Raw genomic sequence first — 25,230 nt, 5'->3', positions numbered from 1 at the left:
CCAAACTTTAAAGATGGTGACTTTGAAGATACTGCCATGATACATTACTACTGAAAAATCTGGTTTCCTGGATTAAAGATTTCTGGGAAGCTGCTCCTCACCTGTAGACATATTATGTGGCCCAATATTAGTGCTGCCCCCTTTCTGCTGACTGGCTTCCCAGGCCTGGAAACAGCTCATCACTGGATCTCCATCCCCTTCTTTGCAGTCTATGTCTCTGTGCTTTTTGGCAATGGCACTCTCCTCTACCTAATCAAGAATGACCACACTCTCCATGAGCCCATGTACTATTTCCTTGCCATGCTGGCGGGAACAGATCTGATGGTAACATTGACCACGATGCCAACTGTAATGGGTGTATTATGGGTGAATCATCGGGAGATGAGCCACGGAGCCTGTTTCCTGCAGGCCTACTGTATTCACTCTCTTTCCATTGTAGAATCAGGTACCTTGCTTGCCATGGCCTATGACCGTTTTATTGCCATTCGCAATCCCTTGAAATATACTTCCATTCTCACCAATACTCGAGTGGTAAAGTTAGGGTTGGGAGCTTTTATGAGGGGTTTTATATCCATTGTGCCTGTAATTGTGCGTCTTTTTTCATTTCCATATTGTCACTCTCATGTTCTCTCTCATGCTTTCTGTCTTCACCAAGAAATCATGAAACTGGCCTGTGCTGACATAACTTTCAATAGACTGTACCCTGTCATTCTGATTTCTTTAACGATCTTCTTAGACTCTTTGATCATCCTGTTCTCCTATATCCTAATTCTTAAGACAGTCATGGGCATAGCTTCTGGTAAAGACAGAGCCAAGGCCCTCAATACCTGTATCTCTCACATTGGTTGTGTCCTCATCTTCTATGTCACTGTTATCGGTCTGTCATTTATTCATAGGTTTGGGAAAAATGTGCCACAAGTGGTCCACATTGTAATGAGCTATGTATACTTTCTCTTTCCTCCTTTAATGAATCCTATCATTTACAGCATCAAGACCAAGCAAATTCAATATGGCATTCGCCGCCTTTTAACTAAACATACAATTGAAAGTTAAACTCTGATGTGGGTGACTGCCCAGGAAAGAAGGTGGGGATCAGAGATTTCTCTGAATTGAGAGCAAAGAAATTCACAAGGTCTCAAAACTTTCTGTAGCAGCCTCCACTTCTTCAAATGATACAATGACATCTATTAGGCTCATCAGGGGTCTGCTCTTGACTTCACAAATTTGGCATTCGTTAGGTTCACGGATTGATGTTTGTCATTATCCTGTGTTCTTCTCTCTAAATGTTAAGTAGAGAAAATAAATATTTCTGATACATCTGGAAGATTAAGTATAATTTGTTTTTGTTATATTTAATTAATATTATTGCTATAAACCATAGATTTTAGTAGTTTTTCAGTTTGATGTATCAATTTACATGTCTGTCTTTGAACTTCTCTGCTCATATTGCTTGCTTATTTTCCTATTAGGGTGTTCATGCTTTCCTAATTTATTTGTGGGAGTGTATTATGATAAATAAACCCCGTGAGTCATTGATATTGAAAAATGTCCACTATACATATATATATTTTTAAATTTTATGTGTAAATAACTTTATTAATATTTGTGTTATTAAGATTTGGAGACCATTTGATAAAGACTTCCTTAATTTCATGTTTACTTACATATTGTTTTATATTTTGAACAACATTTTACATATTTTATTTTATATTAGGTTAATATTTGGAGAAAAGGAAATTAGTCCTCAAGGTAGTATCACTATTCATTTGGCCATTATTTTAAGGTATGAGACAGGAATAACACTAAACAAAAATGTTATAACTGCAAGCAAACAGATATAAAATATTGTCTATGCAGATCACAGTCCACTGGAGAATCAAATTTCAAATAAATCTAAATTTAAAATAATCCCCATGACTAGCAATAAAAATATTAAAATAAACTGCTTTGAGGATGTGGGTCTCAAAAAGAATCACATTGAGACTGGTTAGAGAAAAGTTCCCTGAAGAGTGTGCCTTGAACTGAGATATGGGGGTAGATTAGAAATTAACTGGTGAAAATAGACATACTGATGTTATAGCAGAGGTAATATGTGAGGAGGCTGTAGGAGGACTGAATCATAGAACCTTTTTAAAATGCGGCTGATAGTTGTAAGGAGAGGTTGAGGAGAAAAAGGGTGTTTAAATCAATAGCATTCTATTTGCCATTGCTGGGGTCTACATGTCTATTCTAGAGTCACGGGAAGCTATTGAATAGTTCTAAGCAAAGGAGAAACATGATTTCAGTGATACTGGCCGATTATAAGTTCACATATCATGTGGATTTAAGTGATACAAGCAAAGAAAAAGAAAATAAAGAGAGAGTGTAGCAATTCCATAAAGAGATACCCATAGCTAAAATTATTTAAGTGAAAATGAATTTAGTGAGTACATAAGAGATATATTTAGAATCAAATTAATGAGATGTAGGGTTCTGATCAAGATGGCAGCATAGGTAAATAAGGCACTCAAATTCTCCCACAACACCTCAAAATTACAACTAAACTATAGAATAACCATCATTCATAACCACCTGACCCTACGGGACACCTACTATATAAGTTTACTCAACCAAGTCCAGGATACATAGCAGCTCTGCCTAATGCATAAAAACATACCCAGGGAGGCTGCTAAATGAAGAGGAAATAAAAACATCCCAAATGAAAGGACAAAAAAAAAAACTCCAGAAATAGAACTAAGTGAAATCTATCAGACAAATAGATTATCAATTCCTTGCTCTCTTTTTTCTCCTTCCTGCACCCCTGTGATGCAAATATTGGTATGTTTGTTTCATGTTGTCCCAGAGGCTCATGACAAGAAATCTATCAGATGCAGAGTTCAAAATACTGGTTACAAGAATAGTCAAAAAATTTAGGGGAAGAATAGATGACTTACTGAGAACTTTAACAAAAACAAAAGAAACATAAAAAGAAATATAGAGCTCTAGCCAGTTTGGCTTGGTAGATAGAGCATTGGCCTGTGGACTGAGATGTTTCTTTCTCTCTCTCCCTCTCCCTTCCTCTCTGAAATCAATATATGTATATATTTATTTTTTAAATGACTATAGAAAACAAAAAAGCAATCAGAAATTAAGAATATATTAATTAAAATGAAGAATACATTATAAAGAATTAACATTAGAGTAGATGAAACAGAGGATCAAATAAGAGATTTGGAAGATAAAAAAGCAGAAAACAGCCAATCAGAAGAGTGAGAACAAAAAAAGATTTTTTTAAAAATGAGGATAGTATAAGGAGCCTCTGGGATAACATGAAACAAATATACCAATATTTGCATCACAGGGGTGCAGGAAGGAGAAAAAAGAGAGCAAGGAATTGATAATCTATTTGAAAAAAAAATAATGATGGAAAAGTTCCCTAATCTGGTGAAGAAAATAAGCATACAAGTCCAAGAGTTCCAAACAAGATGAGCCCAAGAGGCCCACCTAAGGCACATCATGGGGATGTAAAGTACAGCAATGGTTAAAGACAAAGAGGGAGTTTTAAAAGCAGCAGGAGAAAAGTAGTTAGTTAACTAGAAGAGAGCATCCATAAGAATATTAGCTGATTTCTCAACAGAAACTTTGCAGGCTAGAAAGGGATATTCAAAGTGATAAAAAGCAAGGACCTACAACCAAGATTAGAGTTGAAGGACAGATAAGAGCTTCTCAGACAAGAAAAAGCTAAAGAAGTTTATCATCACCAGACCTGTATTACAAGATATGCTAAAGGGTATCTTTAATAATAATGTACAAAAAGATAAAAATATGAATAATAAATGACTATAAATACATATCTATCAACAATTGCTTTAAATGTAAATAAATTAAATGATCCAATCAAATGACATATGGAAGCTGATAACAAAACAAGACCCTTACATATGCTATCTACAAGAGACTCACTGCAGATCCATAGACACACACAGATGTGAAAGTAAAAGGATAGCAAAATGTATTTCATTAAAATAGAAATAAATAAAAAAGGATAGGGTAACAATATTTGTACCAGACAAAATAAAGTTTAAAATAAAGGCTATATAACAAAATACAAAGAAGGACCCAGCAATTTCACTTCTAGGGATTTATCTGAAGAAACTCAAAACACTAATCAAAAGTTACCATAAATAGGTAAAACATTAAGAGCATTATATTAACACTAGAGGCCCAGTGTATGAATTCATGCATGGGTGAGGTCCCTTGGCCTGGTGGGCAATCCAGGCCTATCAGGGGGCCAGCCAGGGGAAGGGACCCTGGGAGGTTGGCTGGCCAGGGGGAGGGGCCTCAGGTGGTTGGTCGGCCAGCCCCATCCCCAATCAGGGTGAGAGAGAGCAGATAGGGGGTGGGGCTGGTCAGGGGGAGGGGCCACAGGAGGTTGGGGGACCAATTGGGGCCCAGATCAGGCTGATTGGCCGCCGCAGTGCACGTCATAATGACCCATCATTCTGGTCGTTCAGGATGTTCTGCTGTTTGGTCGCTGGGCTTTTATACATATAGATAGCCAAAATATGGAAGCAACCTAAGTGTTCTTCAATAGATTAATGGATAAAAAAGAAGATGTGTTGCCCTAACTGGTTTGGCTCAGTGGATAGAGCGTTGGCCTGTGGACTCAAGGGTCCCAGGTTTGATTCTGGTCAAGGGCATGTACCTTGGTTGTGGGCACATTCCCAGTAGGGGGTTTGCAGGAGGCAGCTGATCAATGTTTCTAACTCTCTATCCCTTTCCCTTCCTCTCTGTAAAAAATCAATAAAATATATTTTTAAAAAAAGAAGAGGTGCATATATACAGTTGAATATGACTCAGCCATAAAGAAGAATGAAAGCTTTCCATCTGCAACAACATAGATGGACCTAGAGAATATTATACTGAGTGAAATCAGTCAGAGTAAGACAAATGCTAGGTGATTTCACTTATATGTGAAATCTAAAAAACAAACAAACAAAATAAATGAACAAGAATAGAAACAGACTCATAGATACAGAGAACATTTTGACATTTGGCAGATGGGATGGTAGTTTTGGGGATGAGTGGTAAAGGGGACAGGATTAAGAAGTACAAATTTGTAGTTAAAAATAGTCATAGGGATGTAAAGTACAGCACAGGGAATATGTTTAATAATATTGCAATACCCTAGTATGGTGCCAAGTGGGTGGGTACTAGATTTATCAGGGTAATTAGTTAGCAAGTTATATAATATCTAATCACTGGGTTGTACACATGAAAGTAATATAATGTCAACTGTAATTAAAATAAAAATAATTATTTAAAGTATTCATGAGATTTGCAGGCATTTTTAGAAAAGTATCTGAATATAAACTTTGGAAGAAATAATATAATATTAAATTTCTGGATTGTTTATAAGAGCATTAGTGTTATCAGTCCAAAAATGATTGCTGACTATGTATCAAACAGAAAAATTTTAATATGTTTTTAAATATTCTGAAAATTTGAAAATCAGTAAAAGTCCAAGGGATGAAGTCACGACCTATTAAAATGACCAAAGGAAATATTCTATGCTGTAACATTAAGCTTTTAAGAGTCATTAAGTAGTCATATATTGAAATAATTTTTAGTATGTGTATCTTTTTGACATAGTAAAACCTAGGTCTATGTCAATATGTGCTGACAAATAATGGGGTATAAGACAATAGGGGGGTAAATGAGCCATTGACACTAGAAAAAAAAAGCTGATAGAATACATGAGTCTCTGCATTCTTATCAATGAAAAGAATAGGCTAGATTAGTTTCCACTGCTTTCACTCAGTGTGTACGAGAAAAACTATGAGCCAGTTCTAAATGAATAGTCTAAACAAAATGCTCAAAATAATACATAAATTATGATATTCAGCAATTGGTTAGAGATGGAGAATCAGATATAGATATAAAGACAAAGATAGAATAAAGAACTAACTCCTAGATTCCTCTCTAAGCAAAGAGCATTGGAAAATAACGTGTTTTTGTTTTGTTTTGCTTTGCTTTGCTTTCACAAAAGCTTTAATAAGTTACCACAGGGCTGGGCATTTCTTCACAGATGCTGTGTCACAGATTTCTGAGGAAGACCCCATGGAACTGGAAACGTTCAGACTCAATTTCTTCTGTCAAATGCACCTGGAAATTAGCCTCTCTACTCAAATTCTAAGAACTAGTCCAACAAATCATATCTAAGAAAACACACACACACACACACCTTTGCATCAATGAGTGAATGTACATGCATGTGTGTGTACACATGCTAATGCCACATGTGTAACAACAAAAATAATTTTATCATCATTACTCTCTAAAAATAAGTTCTAATATTAAAGATTTTCATTACTCTCACCGTGAGAACGGAGTACTTTAAGTTTTGTTTTAAATCAGTTTCTCTTGATATCCTTTTAAATACTCCCTTACCTGGGTCAGGAAGCTCTCTGGGGCCATGATTTGCATTTTATATTTTCCAAACAAAGTCACAAGTCGCTAACAAATAGAGAATTTAAAGAGTTTTTCCAATTTGCAAAGCATTCATCTAAGAATGCCCAAATCCTACATATATATGTAACTCTCCATCTCTTCGCACTTTGAATATTCTGTTGCCTAAACTAAATTCTTGAAGGAGAAAACTAGACAAGCTTCTTGGAGGAAGTACAATTTCTGCTCAGATGATTTAAATAAATGTTTCCCTTGTCCTACTTGACAGGATATAAATTTCAGGACTATATAGAGAAAATGAAATATAATAATTTGAGAACTAAGAATATGAGAAATCTATACTTTGTAGGTACATCCCCAAGTGGAAAGATAAGAACTGGTGATTTCTCTGCAACCAGTATTGCCTTTGGCATCCTTGATACAGTGATCTATATTAGGAAGACAGAACAATATGGAGAAGAATATAATCCAGTCCCTGAAATGCTTAAATTTGGGGGTTAAAATAACCTTTCTGTATGGCTTTTTCAGGCTGATTTACTTATGAAGCTGAATTATTCCTCCATAAGGGGGAAAATGTACCCCAGAGTAAAATACTAAAGCCATTCATACAGAATGTAAACCCAAATCCTAAAATCTGGTATCCTACCAAATCTTCCTCTGCCTTTCATACTTTTCCCGGGAGGCCTATAACACATCTAAGCATCTTAACAGAACATTTCACCCCAGATTATTCCCATTTCATGTGATAACCTTGGTGCAGAGATTCTTATGGCTGGGAAGACTGACTTTGCAGGTCAATTTGAAGCCTAGAAGCTGTGGGAAACCTGTGGTGGTCACCCATTACTGTGATACTGTATCTCACTTCGATAGTTAACTTTTAAGTGTGGGCTGCCTCTTTTGTCACGTTACATTTGATGGAAGACACCCCAATGAATTGGTCAAAGCTCTTTAAGTAAAAACTATTTTGACTAACACTTTGTAGTTCTTAATCCCTTCACCCTTTTCACCTAGCTCCCCAATTCACATGATTTCACTTATATGTGGAATCTAAAAATCAAAATAAATGAACAAACAAAATAGAAACAGACTCATAGGCTTGTTGGGCACACAGTGGGTTGGGAAATGACATGACCATCTTTAGTGTTCCTAAAGAGGTAGAAGAGGGCTGCTCTGTATCTCTGTATCTATGAGTCTGTTTCTATTTTGTTTGCTCACTTATTTTGATTTTTAGATTCCACATATAAGTGAAATCATGTGGCATTTGTCTTTCTTTATCTGACCGTTAGTCCCAGGAATGGAAAGTACAGCATAGGGAATATAGTCAATAGTCTCTATTATAAAAACCCCTTGGCCCTAACACCATCACGCCATAACAACCAGAGGCTGCGTGCACAGCAAGGCGCACGCGGGTGGGCAGGGGAGGCATGCTTGGGTGGGTGGGGACTTGACGCACGCGGGTGGGCAGGGGAGGCATGCTTGGGTGGGTGGGGACTTGACTCTGGATCCCGCATCCCGCCCAGATCGTCAGGAGGCAGTCTGGGTCCCGCCTCTGGGTCTCGCGCAATATCAAGTGCTGGGCCTCTAGTATTGTAATAACTATGTATGGTGCCTGGTAGGTACATGAAATATCGAGGGATCCATTTTGTAAAGTATATGATTGTCTAATCACTACGCTATACACCTGAAATTAATATAAATAAGATTGAATGTAAACTATAGTTGAACAAAAACTCTATTAATTTGCTCATGCTAAGTGAGAAAGATCCCAGCTACCTGGCATGGATCTTCAAGGCCTTATTTATTTAATGCCCTATAAATGATGTCTGGGAGGAATAGGAGAGTCAAGCTACAGTGAAGCTGCATCACTGGAGGCTTGCTGGGCACACCGTGGGTTGGGAAATGACATGACCATCTTTTATTGTTCCTAAAGAGGTAGAAGAGGGCTGCTCACTGCTGGATAAGCAGGATTGTTTCCAAGATGGAAGAAGCAGACTGTAGAGAGGTGGATTTATTGATGAGGTTGTTCCTAAACTCTGGGATGGAGATTGAATGCTCTCTTCTAAGTGCCATCATATTTTGTTGAAGAAAATATTTTTCCTGTTTTATTGAGATACAATTTATATACATTTACTGTATAAGTTCAAGGTGAAGACCATAGTGGTTTGACTTACATATATTGTGAAATGATTACAATAATACATTTAGTTAGCATCCATCATCTCATATAGACACAATAAAAAGAGAAAGCAAAAAAAACCATCAATACTTCTCTTTGTGATGAGAACTCTCAGGATTTACTCTCCTAATAACTCACATATACTAGTATATCATACCTGTACAGCAGTGCTAAATATAGTTATCATCTCTAGTATTTATTTATCTTGTAACTGGAAGTTACTACATTTGACCACTTTCTGCTAATTTCCCCTCCTCTTTACCTTGGCCTCTGGTAACCACAAATCTTATCTTTTCATGAGTTTGTTTGTTTTATTTTCCCCATGTAAATGAGATTATATGGTATTTGGCTTTATCTGGCTTATTTAACTTGGCATAATACCCTCAAGGTTCATCTGTGTTTTTACAACTGGCAGGATTTACTTGTTTGTGTATTGTTGTTGCTGTTTTATGGCTGAATAATATTCCAGTGTGTGTGTGTGTGTGTGTGTGTGTGTGTGTGTGTGAGAGAGAGAGAGAGAGAGAGAGAGAGAGAAAGAATGTATCATAAATTCTTTATCCATTTATCTATTAATGACACTTAAGTCATTACCATGTCTTAGCTATTTTAAATAATGCTGCAATGAACGTAGAGGTACAGATTTTTTTCAACTTAGTGTTTTCATAGGAAATATTTTTGAAAATTATTCCCAACTTCTCAAATGCCTACTAACAGAAGAATAGATAAATAAATTGTGGTATACTTTCATAATGAATGATTATACATCAAAGAACATTGGCTGGCATGAAAGTATCAGTTTAAACAACAAAAGTAGCATCTACTATATTTTATTTGTTTTATTGTTTTATATTATGATACTAGACAGAGGCCTGATGCACAAAATTCATGCACAGGGTGGGGGAGGTGGGTGTCCCAGAGCCCAGCCTGCACCCTCTCCAATTTTTAGGATTGTTATTCCTAAAAATACTATGGTGTGTTGGAATATAATTCATGAACAATTTTAAAGAAGAGGAATGGGATATTGTTTCCTAAAGGCCAATATTTAAGAAGAAAATTTGACCAATCTTTCAATTATATGACCCATAAAACACTGGAGAGTGACTTAGAACTTGTTTTATCTGACATTAGAGACAGCTTCTCTTAGAGTCGCCATCCAGAGAAGAAATGGAAGCATAGATCTTTCTCAGATGGAAGGGGAAAAAAGGATTATTTTGGCATTCCCAATAGCCTATGTGGAAATGAGTTAGAAATATTCCCTTGGGAGTTGTTTCTTTAATAAATATACCTCTCATCAGGACTCTGAACACATACTGAGGTTACAGCAACAAACTAATCATCAGACTGTGCTTACCACAAAAAGGAAGCTGTGGCTTAGGTAAGGAAATCCAGGGATTCACATTCAGCAAGGATGCTTTAAGAGTAACTCTTCTAGGGGATGTAAAGTACAGCTTATGGAATATAGTTGACAATATTGTAATAACTATTTATGGTATCGGGTGGGTGCAAGACTTATTGAGGGATCACTTCATAAGTTATATTAATGTCTAACTACTGTGCTGTACACTTAAAACTAAAATAATATTGAATGGTAACAGTAAATGAAAAACATTTTTAAATGGAAAAAGAGTAACTCTTCCACATGGCATGTGATTCTTCTGTAAAGGATAAGAAAGCACTTAAGCCTTTTTTTTAATGAGATGAAGAATTCAGGAAAAGGCAATCTTGGACAGGAGAACTCAATTTATATTAAATGGATGTAGGTTGAGAACATGAGCTTGGGGGTCCCATTAACCTGAATTTGAATTCCTATATGCCAAATTTAATTGTGTGACCGTGGACAAATATTTAAACTCTTGAAGGTGAATTTTCTCATCTGAAGAATGTAAATAATACATTGTTTTCACTTTCTTTTTATTTATTGACTGCATTTCACAATCATTAGGCATCTGTTACTACCATTCTGCTGAAATTGTTATGATCACCAAAGACCTATTTGCCAAAAACAATGGACACATTTAATTTTTTATCTTACTTGCCAATTCTGACATTACTTTTCACTATTAAACTACTACCTAATTTTTTAAAATATATTTTTCACTGGCTTTGTAATAACAGATCATCTTCATGGTCCTCTTATATTTCTGTCTACTTCTTTGTCCATCTCTTTTGATACCTTTTTTCCTATGTCCTAAAATGAAGGTTTTCCTGGGTTTACATTTCTCTCCACATATACTTTCCCATTTTAATTCATACCTAAGTAAAATTTTCCTGAGATTTGGCACATGGTGTCATCTCTACTAATGAACAATGTGGTTGGTAGGAGAAATGGGTAGAGAAAAGATCAATATGTTCTGGAAATGACCACCACTTTAGGGGATATTGTCAAGGACAAAAAAGGTCAATGTAAGCACTGAAGTAGCAAATACTCTGGGGCAGTGGTCGGCAAACCACTGACTGGATTCACTGAACCACAACTGATGTCAATCACTTAAAAGCTGGGGTATTTCAGATTTATTTTTTCCTAAGGGCGCACACATTCTCAGGCAATAGGTAATTGTATGAATGGAGTGGGGCAGGATACACTGATTTATGGAGTGCTTATAGATTATCCAGAAGTAAAGGGACCAAATTGCCGCATGTGGCTCGCGAGCCACCATTTGCCGAGCCGCAGTTTGCCGATCACTGCTCTGGGGGAACTGATGTCTGTCAACTGACTGGATTCACTGAACCACAACTGATGTCAATCACTTAAAAGCTGGGGTATTTCAGATTTATTTTTTCCTAAGGGCGCACACATTCTCAGGCAATAGGTAATTGTATGAATGGAGTGGGGCAGGATACACTGATTTATGGAGTGCTTATAGATTATCCAGAAGTAAAGGGAAGATATTCCTGTTTTCTCATCATGATCCTCATGTGCCCTCTTCTCTCTTCCTTATTCTTCAACTTCTTATGTATTTGTAACTGGTTTCTGGAATAGTTTTTCCACCTCTAGTCAGCATGGCAAGTTGCATGATGTATCTGTGTGACTCCCAGAAACTATGGAGGACTAAGGGCTAGCTGCTTTCTGAGATTCGGCCCACATAAGACCCTCAGAGTGGGATGAGGGGATAGCAAATTCCTGTCATCCCTGCATCCCTGATGGAGACTCTAGGCTTGCCGGATGGTGTTGAGAAATTCCACTGTCACTAATGTCACACCACATATTAAGAGACTCTCAAAACTGGGCAGCTATTTCCCCTGGCATATTTGGGATATGTGGGCAGTTCCTGGCACTGACAAATTGCCATAATCAAAGTCAATGTGGCTGCTGCTAGGGACTGCAGATAGTAAATAGGATACTCTTTTCTAACTTAGGTCAATCAAAAATATTAATGAATCAAAATAATTCTAGCCAAAGGGATTATCACATAGTTTTGATACCTAAACCCTCTTCAGCTCAAATTCCCAAACCCATAGATCAGACTTTTATAACAGCATGTAGTAATAACAAGTCTGGATTTTCCCCTACTTCCTCCATCTGGTCCACTTCCTGGCAACAGCTGGTCCAAAGAGGTCATTTGTCCCCGTCCCATATAATACATTGTGGCATTCATTTATCTATTCTCTATCTTTTCATTTCATGTGTTTTATTGGAAAGACAATGTTAGAAGGTTAAGGGTTACAATGTTAGCAGGTAGGGGTTACAATTTGTGATGACATACACATCACTTCTGTGCAGAGGTAGAAAAGCATTGTCAAGCTGAGCCCCACATCAGCTGTGGTTCAGTTGATCTAGCCAGATGGCAGACATCAGTTCCCTCAGAGTATTTGCTACTTCAGTGCCTACATTGACCTTTTTTGTCATTGACAGTGTCCCCTGAAGTGGCGGCCATTTCCAAAACATACTGATCTTTTCTCTACCCATCTCTCCTACCAACCAGACTGTTCATTAGTAGAGATGATACCATGTGCCAAATCTCAGGAAAAAATTATTCTTGTTTTCAAAGATTTTTTATTAAATGGAAGTGGTGCAAAGATTACTATCACCTTATTCTTCCTGAATTCCTCTTCAAAGGTACCAGTAGTGATGCTTATGAGAGAAAACAATATTTAAAAGACTGTGGACACATATAGATTCCACTGAATTTGGAAGAAACGAATGTTTTTCTTGTGGTTCTTTTTAATTGTTATCATAATCAACTTGCCAAAAAATCGTTGGTTATATGCAAATAATGCTCATTTGATTTGATAAGATCATAATTATAAAGAAGTCCTATTTTAAAGTTCCCTATAAAAGTCAAATTTAAGTTTTATAAATGTAGACTTTCTAGATTCATGAATATTAGAATACCCATGTGATTGTCTCCATCAGCAATGTAGTTTTACATCTGAGTCTTAATCTTCTTGCCAGAGCTGCTTGTGTAAAGTATATGCATTCAATCATTAAATTCTGATATTGCTTTAGCCTTTCAGATATCATACATTTTTCTTAAAATCTCGAGCTCAGGATAAGTATTAGGCTTCTGGCATCTGAAGAGACCTTTGTTCTAGGAGTCTGTCTTCATTTTAATGTTTTGTTTTGTTTTGTTTTGTTTTAGGAGCTTTCAGCTCCTGTCTTTTCCTGTTTTAAACTTTGCCTCTGGTACTGCAGGTCTCACATCCTGAGTCCCAATTCCACTGAGTAATCACACACTTATAAAATCAGTTTATCAACTCTGCCCACTTGTTCTGATTTCTCTGGAATCTCACAGGTCATTTGAGATGGCAATACCAATAACAATATTTCTTAAACATTTTTATAGAGATGGACTCATTTCTATGGATTAATTATTTTCCTTAGTGATTACGCCTGAAACAAAGATCTGATTGATTTCAAGAAAGAAAATAAGAATTGTTTCAAATTGGAAAAAAATACATCAACGTTCTGTAGGAAAGATAATAAGAAGAGGAATAAGATACTAAAGACAATGACATAGAGCCAAAGGAATTATTTTTGGGGACTAGAAGTAGAGACTAGAAACAGATGTAAATTGTGTGAATGACAGAATAAAGGTTGGATGCTAAAGAGTAAGTTGTTGACATTCATTACTGTGATTAATATTACTGTTGTTCCTTATTCCAGGCAAAGGCTTTGTGAATACAGACATAATTAAGAGTGAGATAATTCACAAAATCTTGTACATTTGGAAGGGAAATATCACCTGACAATGTGCTACAAGAAGATGGAGAGTAAGAAATCATGCTAAGCATTTAAAGGTCAGATCCCCTGAAAAAGCTCTTCTCCACTTGTAAAACCTACCATGTGGTCCAACAACAGTGCTGCTCCCTTCCTGCTGACTGGCTTCCTGGGCTCAGAGGCAATTCACCACTGGATCTCTGTCCCTTTCTTTATCATTTACCTCTCCATTCTTTTTGGCAATGGCATACTTCTCGTCCTTATTCTGAGTGACCACAATCTTCATGAGCCCATGTACTACTTCCTGGCTATGCTGGCAACTACAGACCTTGGAATGACACTAACTACAATGCCCACAGTCCTGAGTGTCCTGTTGTTGGACTGGAGGGAAATTTCCCAGCGTTCCTGTTTTACCCAATCCTATTTCATTCATTCCCTGGCCATTGTAGAATCAGGTGTCTTGCTTGCTATGGCATATGATCGTTTCATTGCTATCCGATATCCTCTGAGTTACAACTCCATTCTCATCAATTCCCGGGTGATGAAGATAGGACTTGGGGTACTGATGAGGGGCTTTGTGTCCATTGTACCCCCAATTCTGCCACTCTATTGGTTCCCATATTGCCGTTCCCATGTTCTTTCCCATGCCTTTTGCCTCCACCAAGATGTTATGAAACTCGCCTGTGCTGATATTACATTTAATCGTATATACCCAGTTATTCTGGTTGCTTTGACTTTCTTCCTAGATGCTATGATTATCCTCTTCTCTTATATCCTAATCCTTAAGACAGTTCTGGCCATCGCTTCTATAGAAGAGCGAGCTAAGGCCCTCAACACCTGTGTCTCCCATATTAGTTGTGTTCTAGTCTTTTTCATCACTGTGATTGGCCTGACTTTCATCCACAGGTTTGGAAAACATGCCCCACATGTGGTCCACATTACTATGAGCTATGTCTACTTTCTCTTTCCTCCATTCATGAACCCCATTATATACAGTGTCAAGACCAAGCAGATTCAGAGAAGTATCATTCGTCTTTCTGGGCACAGTAGGGCTTGAGCCTTCATTCCAGAATCTTGAGCTCTGTAGGATTTTTTGCCCTTTTCTATTATTGGAAAGGTTTTATATTCTTTTTTTTTCAGAGTTTGATGAGATTTTAATTATTACATAAAGCTAAAAGTTTACTTGAAAAAATATATATGTAATATTAAGCCTGTATTAGAATATACATATTAAAATAGAATATATCCTATATAATAAAAGCCTAATATGCTAAGTGTCCGACTGTTCATTTGACCATTTGACCAGTCGCTATGGCATGCACTGACCACCAGGGAGAAGAGATTCTGACCGATAGGTTAGCTTGCTGCTGGGGTCTGGCCAATCAGGACTGTAAGAGATGGGCCAGATATGCCCTGGAACCCTCCTGCAGCACCTCCCTGGCTGGCCAATCTCCCATGGTCCCTTCCCGGCCTCTAAAATATTTCTTCTAATTAATTTCCTTTTAATGTGCATGAATCCGTGCACCAGGCTTCTAGTATTTATAGAATGTTTTATTAGAATATATATTATAACCTATATAATATACTATATATACATTCTAATATATATTTTCATTAGAAATGAAAATTCAGATAATAACCAATGTGAAAAATAACATTTATAAGATTTACTGTATTATTGGAAATATTTGTAAGCAATAGAATTTTCAAGTTAGAGATTCTGACTCTCTTAGACTAATAAATGACATTTACTGGCAGAATAATTGGGTGACATTCAACATTATTTGCAAAGGAAATAAAGCATTTTCCATGGAATAAGTAGTAGGTTTCCATCAATTTCTTTTTAGCAGAAATAAGACATGGGATTTTCTGCCACAGGTATAAAACCTAGAGCTGAGGACACCATGGTTACAACTCCCAGGCATTACATTTTATTCTTTATTTTTTATTTTATTTTTATTTATTTAAAAAATCATTCAGAGAGTAAGGGAGAGGGAGAGAGAGATAGAAACATCAATAATGAGAGAGAATCATTGATCTACTGCTTCTTACATGCCCCCTACTGGGGATCGAGCTCACAACCTGGGCATGTGCTCTTGACTGGAATCAAATCCAGGACCCTTCAGTCCACAGGCCAACACTCTATCCACTGAGCTAAACCAGCTAGAGCTTATTCCTTATTTTTTAATATCACTTTTGAACCAAGTTACAGGTTTCAATTTACTTTTTTAGCATTCTTGAACCAAGTTATAGACTCTAAATGTCAGAATCTGGATAAGACTGAGTCTGAATTTGGGGTGTGGAGAGAGCAAAAATCTCATCCTTTAAGTTTTGTGATGGGACAGAACTAATAAAAAGCTAAATTCTAAATAATGAATTCCTTCAAATTAGGAGGAATGCTAGTATATGGATACAGGACAGCTCAAAATTAATAAAATTATTCTAAAGGATTCAGTCATTGTGCAAATGGTTAGTGATGCTTCTTGGAAAGCTGGACCTGAGGGTTCTATTCGTGGTTATTTTGGTTGTTGTTCTCTAAGTGCCATTTTATTTTATTTTTCTAAAGTTGCCATATTAAGTGCATTTCATTTAGGGACATAGGTTGCTAGTTACCTTTGTCATGTGGTCTGCAATGAGCACCATTTTAGAGTATGAACCTCACAGAGGGAGCCTGCATCTCTATGGACCACTGCAGGGATGGCAATAAGTGAAAAAGAAAAGGTCTGATGGCATTGAAACTTAGACAAGTAAAAAGTTTGATAAAAATTGAAAATGAAATGTATTAACTTATTTCCCAAGAAATCATGAGAAGAGGATTCCAACACTACTCGCATGATTGTTACAGGAAGATGCCCTACAGTAATAAATGTGTGGTACAAATTTAGAGGCACGGTGCTGAAAAATAAAATCACGTATAATACAGAACTCATCCATTTAGTAAAAGGAATAGAGGAACCTAAATGTAAATAAGGAAAAGTGATGGGATCGAGTTAATAACCCAAATTTATTTATGTGGTAGGTAGCAAGGGATGCCATAATATAATTTTACACTCTACTGATATTTAAATAGCCTGTATAAATTGTCAAAAATTGACAGAAAAAACATGGAATATTGAAAATACTGATTTTTAAAAATAAATATACATGTATAAATTTCAATTTTAAATAAAACACATAACATTTTTAAATAATTACTTCCTTTGAAAAATCTTTTTTAATTAATAGATCAATATTTATCTACCAACCCAGTCATATATAAGGATATTTACAGGAGAATTTAAGTAAAAACAGAATCTTCCCAAATAAGTGCAGCTTTCAGATAAGCCTCAGTCTGTTCTCATTCTGACCTCTGCTATCCAGTTTGCCAAACCTACGAGCCTCCCATACAGAACATCTTGAGTCAGTACTGACACAAATCAGGAGTCATGCCTATGCTTTGCAGTGTACTCTCTATCATAGTACAAATGCAGCCAGGAGAGTAATTATGTTCCCTCACCAGCTTCTGGTCTTTTCAAGAATTACTGTCTGCTGTTCTATAAACCTCCAAAGCTGTAAACAAAATAAATAAATACAAATAAACAATTTTATTTGTGTGATGTGGCTAGAGTTGATTTATTTAATTCATGAAAGATGTTAATTTTTCATAATCAGAGTCAACATCCTGTTCAGGGGTTAGTCCAAGAGCTTTACATGGATCAATTTGTTGCATGTTTATGCCAACTCAGCAGTTCCTGAGAAGGGACAAAAATATCTAAGTAGCATGCAGCTTTCAAACATCCTGTTTAAGGACACACAGAGCTTGGCAATTATATAACAATTCTGATTTATGGAGGAGAGGTGTTAGTTTTAGACATTTAATAATTTAAGCATGGTAATGAAGATGGTGAAGTTTCTCTTTATTTTTACCTGAAATCTGGAAAAAAAAAAAAGGTTTACCTCCACATTTCCAAACATTTAACTAAAATGTAACTAAGCCTCTAAGAAGTCCTTTCTCTAGGTCTTATCTCCTTCCCCTTCCTTCATGGGTGGTTGGTGGACATGGGTAGGGCTTTGCATGCAAGTGTGTATATGTGTGTGTGGGGGCGGGGGAGGGATGGTTCCAGAAACACTCACTGGCCATGTGATCTTCTCCAGGACTCACCTCAGTCTTCAGTTTCTCCATCTGTAAAACAAGAGTATTAGACCTGGTTCTTTCTCTCTCTCTCCCTCTCCCTCTCTTAATTAGCATACTATTAAATTGACTTATTCAAGATGCAGAACACTTCCAACACACCAAAACAACTCCTCCATACTACCTTTTATAGTCATATATATCCATCCCACTCTTAACTCTGGGCAATCACTGATCTGCTTTCTATCACTGTAGTTTATCTTTTCAAGAATGTTATACAACAAAAATCACATAGTATGTAACTTTCTGAGAGTAGTTTTACTCAGCATAATGCCTTTAAGATTCATCCAGACTGCTGTATTTTTCAATAGTTCATTCCTCTTTAAGTGTTGAGTAATATTTCTCAGATGGAAGTTTCAATGCATAGATATTAACGGTTTTCCTGCAATTTCCCAGTAATTTTCACCTGGTTAGTCTTAGCCTCCACTTACATTACATTTTGACCATTCTTTCCATGCCTGTTTCTAAAGACATTTTCCTCAGCCAGAACTTTCCCACATCCAAATTTTAAATGCTAGACCCTCCTGTCTTTCTATCTCTCTTACTCATGAACCTTATAGAAATCACTCAGGACTTAGGTCTGTAGTATATTTATCATTCTCCTCCTTTCTTTATCCTCTATTCTTCTTGCGAATGCTCCCTCATGAGACATCCTCCCGTCACTCCCTATATCTGACTTCTCAGCGTGGCCCTTGTTTCATTCACTAGCCATGGCTTCTCTGATAACCCACCCAAGCCTCCTGGAATCATTATAAAATGTTATGACTGTTGAGCAACTAGATCCAAAAGTATTGCTGACAGAGGGGAAGAAAACAAACCAGCAAAATAAATTGTAATACAGATAAGCAAATGCACTGCACTTAAGACAAATATTCAACTCCATAACTATAAATGGAAGATAGCAGGTATGTGTCTATCCCAGGTCTGACATACCTGGCCTTAATTCATCCTAGCTGCCTAGGTTAGATTCTGATGTCAAAGGCAGTCAAAAAATTTGAAAAACAATTTCTAATCCACAACCCTGCCTCATAAATGATTTAAGAGCCTGTTAATAGGGAAAGGACACTAATATCTCCTATTTTCTCTCATCTGAATCCCCAGCTTCTCAACAATTCCAGTCCCACTCCTACTGCCACAGGCATTGGAGGTAGACAGGAGAATTGAACTTGGTAGACAAAGAAGGAAATTATGTCAACCCCTAAGGGCACACCCAAACTTCTTAAGTCTTCTCTAACCCTGAAGGTAAGCAGAGGTCACCTCTCTGATGGCTTCAGGGAACAGAAGAAGGAAATGACTGTGTTTTTTAAAAAGAGGACATGGCCATTCTGGAGGCAACATTTACCTTTAAACAGTGCCCTTTTGGGACTACTAGTTATTTGGAGAGATTTCTACCTGAGGATAGCTAAACAGGAAGCATAGGACCCCAGTCCATTCTGTTGGAAAAACTCAAGCTCTTGTTTTAAAATGTTTTTGGTTATAAAATATTGAATTCTTACCTCTATCCTAACCCTACCCTAGTCACATTTTTGGAACATTGATTATGTATTGTTTACTGTCTACTATCCATCAAATAGAATCAGAAACGAGTCATTAAAATACTCTTTAAAGCCTTTCCCTGATTTTCTACCATGTGTCAGTCATAGAACTAGGTGCTGTATATACATTATCACAATAATGTGGGTAGTTTTTATAATATTTATATTATTGATAAGAAAACAGGCCTAGAGATGATAGCTTTTATTTTCTGCATTCATAATGGATTTCTTTTTATTCACCATAAAGTAACTTTCCCAGACACTAGCCATTAAAAACTGTTGTGAATTTACACAAACACAACAACATTGTTATTAAATTAAATCTATTGTCAATGTATGAGAAAAAAAACAACACCTACATTTTTTCTCACTGAGCCATTGAAGCAAGAAAAATAGAAAACAGTGAAAGAGTACTTTTCTCAATGATTCCTTGACTAATATGCAAATGCAAGCATGTTGGCCTGGGAGGAGGGATATTGATCATGACTGGTATGTGAAGCCAGACCAGGGTTTGGATGAGACGGCACATAGTGTAGTGGCCTTGCCTTCACTCTTAGAGCAGAGAGCTCTTTGGGGCTCAGGTGCACACAAAAGGGAACACGGGGTATACATAGAACTCTGAGTGTTGTTCCTTTTTTAGGGAGAAATTATAGCCACAGCCTGAGGTTGTAACCGTGAGCCCTTTTTCTTCTCTCACACTCAGTTTCCAGGTCAGAATGACATGGCTTGTCCTGCCCGTGTGAGGCTGACTCACTCCAAGGCCCAGCACTGGAGGGGTCCTGGCAGGGCTCTGATAGCACTATCTATGGGGCCAAGAACCAGGAGGGCAACCTCTCCCTCCCAGACCCTGAGCAGGGTTTGCTTATTTGTGTATTTAAATGATAGATTTACTTTTAAAGAGATAGCCTGGAGCCTGCCCAGCTTTGGCTGTGGCATGAAAATGACCTGAGGTATTTCAGATGCCCTCTGTTCCTTCTTTCAGAATGAGCATTTGGAGGCAAAGGGGCTCAGGGCAAGTGTCCTGAACAGTAAGTCCAGAGCTTTGAGTTCTGGTCTGGGCATTTTCATGACAAATGAAGTCATACTGAGGAAATCCCTACCCTTCTCTGAGCTCCAGTTTCCTCTTCTCTAAACATAGGTTGGAATCGAGGGACCTTGTCCCAACAGGGAATTTCTGTTAATTTCATCAGCTCCCTCAGCTCTTAAACTGGGAATGTCATTGAACCCAATACCCCTGAACTAGCAGATGTCCCCAGGTCCTTTTATTCAGCAATGAAATTCTCTTTCTCAGCCAGGCCCAGTAGGTACTAGGTGTGTGAAGCGAGGCTGCCTCTCTCTCCCGTTCTCATACACACTAGGAAAGAAATTGACACTGTCCCCACATAGCCATCCCCGTTAATTCATTTCAGAGACTCAAACCTTTTGCTGCAGGAAGGCATAGGTAGTAAACAGCAGTGGTTAAGAGCACAGACTCTGGAGCCACACTGCCCGAGTGGAGGGCAACTAAGCACCTCTTACTAGTTGCTCCCCGTACCCGTGAAGTGGAGCTAGGTTCCTTTTTCTCTCCAGTCCTGCCTGCCTCCCCCACTTCCTGGCCGGGGGCCTCCTTGACTTCTGGACATCTCTGTGTTGTAATTATGTATAAAGGACCTGGTTGGCCCAGGGGTGGGGGTATTCGCTCAATCTTCTGTCCTTTGGTTCTCCTTCCACAATGTTCTTGCACTCTATTTAAGGGGACATGCACTGGAACAGGAAATAAGGTTAGAAGGAAATAAGGTGAAAGGTGGGGGTCCTGGTGAGGCAAAGCAGGGGACACATGAGAATACAGAGGAAGGTGGGTGAATAGGAAGGAGAGCAGGAGGGTGGTGGGTGAGTCCAGTTCCTGGTGTTCCTTCCTTGGCTCCATCCACTGACCTTAATCCTTCCTCCCCCTCCTCCCGGAACCTTGTTGAGATGTGAGATGATCCATTCGGTAAGTATGGCCTCTTCAAGAAATTCCTCCCTTTTTAATGGCTTATTTCCAAATCCCATCTTATACCTGGCATCACTAGTTTTAAGGGGGAGCACTATAAGGAAGAGAGAATGAATAGGAGGAATGAAAGTGTATAAAAATATAAAGAGTGAGTAGGAGAGCTGTGGGTGAAGAAGGACAGGGTTAATGGATGGTAAAATATCCTATTTCTTGAGAATTTATTTTTTATTTTAAAGTCTAATCAATTCTGCTTTATAGACCGTGTGTCATATCTCTTTCTATATCTCTCACACTAACTTGGTAAGATAAGTACAATTATTATTCCTGTATTTAGATGACAGGACTAAACTCAGAGTAGCTGAGGCTTTTGTCTAAAGTCAGACATATAAGGGACAATGCTAGTGCCTGGACCCAGTCAGACACCGAATGTACTGCTCATAGCCTTGCTGCACTGCCGAGGAGCATTTGATGGATGGAGCTGGGGAAGCATGGAAATTGAGCTGTAGATGAAGGAAGTGGGAATGGATAAATTGGTAATTGTAGACTTGAGAGCAGGAGTCTCTCATAGCTTGAACCGGGAAATGTTGACTCAGCAAACCCAAGGCACCCGTAGGGACTTTGGGAGCTGGTGTGTAAGATGTGCCTATCGGAAGTTGCAGGGAGGGCAGGGGCGGGGGTAGCTGCCAGCTATCAGGGCCCAGAAGAGCTATAGGTCTGTGGGCTCAGATAGGTGGTCAGGTCAGGTTGGTGGCTCTGGGTGGAGCTCATGAGTCTCAGGGGAGATAGATTGTGAGCTAAGGGCTGAGCATGGGAAAGGGGAGGGAGTCACAGCACAGCAGCATTTTACTATCACATGAGACTCACCATCAACAAGGGGCAATGCCTTAACTCCTCTGAGCTCAGCCTCATTACCTATGAAATAAGGATAGTAGTTGTATCTATCTAACGGGGTTACTATGAGCATCCAGAGCTACACAGTTTCTAAACCAATGACGACAATTCAGGCCAGAAATGTAGGCTTCCTAGTGACCAGAGGTCTCAAAGCAGCAGAGAGTTTCTAGAAAATAACACCAACTACTGTTTACATGTAGAGGCACGCTCAAAGTCCAATATTTAATTTGGCAATGACCTGAGATGTTGTACAACAGAAGTTTCCCTTTCTCCCAGTAAGACCATCTTCCCAGGTCCTAGGGTCCACATTCAGAGCTTAGCTTTAAGGGTTGAAGCCTCAAGCCACTGGGCACAGACGAAGGCAGCTGACAACAATTTTGGAGTTAAAAAAAATCTCACTTTATTGGGAGTATATACAACCCAAGATTTTGAAGCATGAAAAGTCCACTAAGAATCTGACCAGGAGTTAAACAGGAAACAGAGTGATTAAGGAACTTGTGAACAAAGAATAGACTTTAAGAAATAGAGGGATTTAAGCCAGAGGAAAATGAAAAGGGGATGGGAATTAGTATTGAAATCTTTCAAAATGCCTGGTGCCATTGTAGGGTATTTAAATCACCTGTGAGTTATATGTATTGAACGTTTTATAATTCATGCTTGTGATCAGTAATATTTTGTTTATTATTTAGTATATACTAGAATATACATAAAGTGCACCATATGAACTATCTTAGTTTATCCTCATACTAATATTCAGAAGTAGATTAATGTTTCTTAAGAGGAGGAAACCGAGGCACAGAAAATAAAAGAAAATGTATTGAAGACGTATACCTAAGAAGTAGCCAATTAGTGACTTGAACCCAGGTGTTCTGGGCTCTCCTGCTACCTGCCTGGTCAAAGAGATGGAATAACCTATTTAAGCCCACTGAGCTAGTGAGGCTGGGATGGGGCTCAGTTCTGCTGCTGCAGAGACTGTGCTTTTTCCAAAACAAAACACCCACACAGACATCCACTGTGGACCCAAGAAACAGAAGTAGCTACCCTTACCCTCTACCACCCACTTTCTTTGGAGATTGGAGATCAGAGTTCAAACCACATTTGCAGATATACTTCCTCAACATGGTTGCATCTCCTTAGGAAAGTTGAGAGGTAAAGAAGTAACAAACAAACAAACAAACAAACTAGAAACAAGTTCCGAATAGAAAGAGGCTCTATCTTGGATTACAGAGATTGTTGAATTATAGGTTATAGGTAGGGCTGGATAACACTGGAGGCCCATACCTGCCCAAATGACCTCTTGACCCCTCGGCCAAGCTGCACATTTGATTATGGAAGAGAACATTCATGTATTATAGTCTTCAGTTACTACTTAGGGCTAACCCACTGCATCTCTGTTTACCCAGCTGTAATTAGAAACTCATTGCACCCAAAACATACACTTATCTGTCTATTTCAGTCTGTGTGACATACTAACTAGGGCCAAGACACCATGCTAGGGGCAGTGCTGTGTGATAAGTTAGAAATACAAAAATATGAAGAAAGTCTGCAAGTTCCTTGCACCTCCCTTTTCAGAGCCTACAATAAGAGTCCTCCCAAATATTACTACTGTAAGACTTCTCTATGTGTTAACTTCTCCAAACCAGCTTGGGCATCACACTGACTTTTTCATTTTCAGTTTTATAGAAGATCCTATATCATCTGTGTTGGGCTGAGCTGTCCTACTTCCTCACTCTCAAAAATCAGCCATTGATGTTTTTCCTTCTAAACCAGAATGTAAGGTCTTAGATTGCCTCAGAAAACACTCACTGGTCAAAGGAATACTAGTAGAAAGGCACTATGACAGGGACAGTGAGTAAAGGGAAAAGGCCAATGTGAGGGTGAGAGAGAAGGTAGACCAAAAGCCGCAACATGATGGCCCATTCTAAGTATCTCTCATAGAATTATTTTGGAAGGCCTGAATGGTGTTTCAAAATAAGTGGAATCTGCTGCCAACGTTTAAAACAAAAGAATGAGAGAAGGAAAAAGTTGCATGCGCTTACTTATATGTGGAATACAAAGTTTAATACATAGAAGCAGAGAATAGAAGAGTGGTTACTGGGGTGGGGAGGAGGGGGAAATAGGGAGGTGTTAGTCAAAGGGTACAAAGTTGTAGTTATGTAGGTTGAATAGATCTGGAGATCTAATGCAAAGCATGATGACTATAGTAAGTGATACAATATGAATTTTTTTGCGAGGAGAGTAGATCTCAGTTACTGTCATCACATATACAAAATGACAACTTTCAGAAAAAGATATGTTAATTATTGAGGGTAGTAATACATTTCACAATTTATATGTATCTCACACCATCATGTTGTACACCTTGAATATATGTAATATTTATTTAAATATATAGGAAAATAGGGTAACCCATTTTGGGCCCCCTAGTCTGTGTATTCCCTCCCTCAAGCTTTGTTTCCCCCAATAAATTTTCTTTTCTTCCCATCAAAAAAAAAGAAGGGAAAAGAAATGCCTCAAAATATTTCTATTCCCAATAATTTTTTGAAAATAAGGTGTGTCCCTTTAGTTATAAGTATACACTTATAATATTATGACAACAGATAACACTTAGTGAGCATATACTGTGTACCTATTTCTTTATGCAATAAGTGAAATTATTCCTCATAACAAATCTATGAACTAAGTCATAATTTCATCCTATCGTTCAGAGATATGGAGACATTAAGCAACTTGTCCAAGGTTACATTAAGAACTAGGTAGTGTTGGGGTCACTCCCTACGTCCTAATGGCATCATTTGGTTAAAGCATTGACTGCCTTATTTTATTAGGTTTGGGCTTATATTCATTGCAGACTCTATCTGACACTTTATTCCTTTATGT

General features: G+C 37.9%; 2 protein-coding genes across 2 annotated transcripts; both read left to right on the top strand.

The window, feature by feature from the left end:
• Positions 1-114: 114 nt before the first annotated feature.
• Positions 115-1,053, top strand: LOC102438123 (olfactory receptor 51B2). Its single transcript, XM_006094626.3, has one exon. It carries the CDS (start codon positions 115-117, stop codon positions 1,051-1,053), a length of 939 nt encoding a protein of 312 aa, XP_006094688.1.
• A 12,852-nt stretch (positions 1,054-13,905) lies between these two features.
• Positions 13,906-14,838, top strand: LOC102432227 (olfactory receptor 51B4). The gene has a single exon (XM_006094543.1). The coding sequence runs from the start codon at positions 13,906-13,908 to the stop codon at positions 14,836-14,838; it is 933 nt and encodes a 310-aa protein (XP_006094605.1).
• The last annotated feature ends 10,392 nt before the right edge of the window (positions 14,839-25,230 follow it).

This window comes from Myotis lucifugus, unplaced genomic scaffold (genome assembly GCF_000147115.1).
Source record: "Myotis lucifugus unplaced genomic scaffold, Myoluc2.0 scaffold_138, whole genome shotgun sequence".
Taxonomy (NCBI): domain Eukaryota; kingdom Metazoa; phylum Chordata; class Mammalia; order Chiroptera; family Vespertilionidae; genus Myotis; species Myotis lucifugus.
This window is presented reverse-complemented; position numbering and strand designations above follow the sequence as displayed.

Bases quoted from the DNA above. Each gene is read 5' to 3' on its own strand.
- LOC102438123 (XM_006094626.3), top strand. From the start codon at position 115: ATGTGGCCCAATATTAGTGCTGCCCCCTTTCTGCTGACTGGCTTCCCA.
- LOC102432227 (XM_006094543.1), top strand. From the start codon at position 13,906: ATGTGGTCCAACAACAGTGCTGCTCCCTTCCTGCTGACTGGCTTCCTG.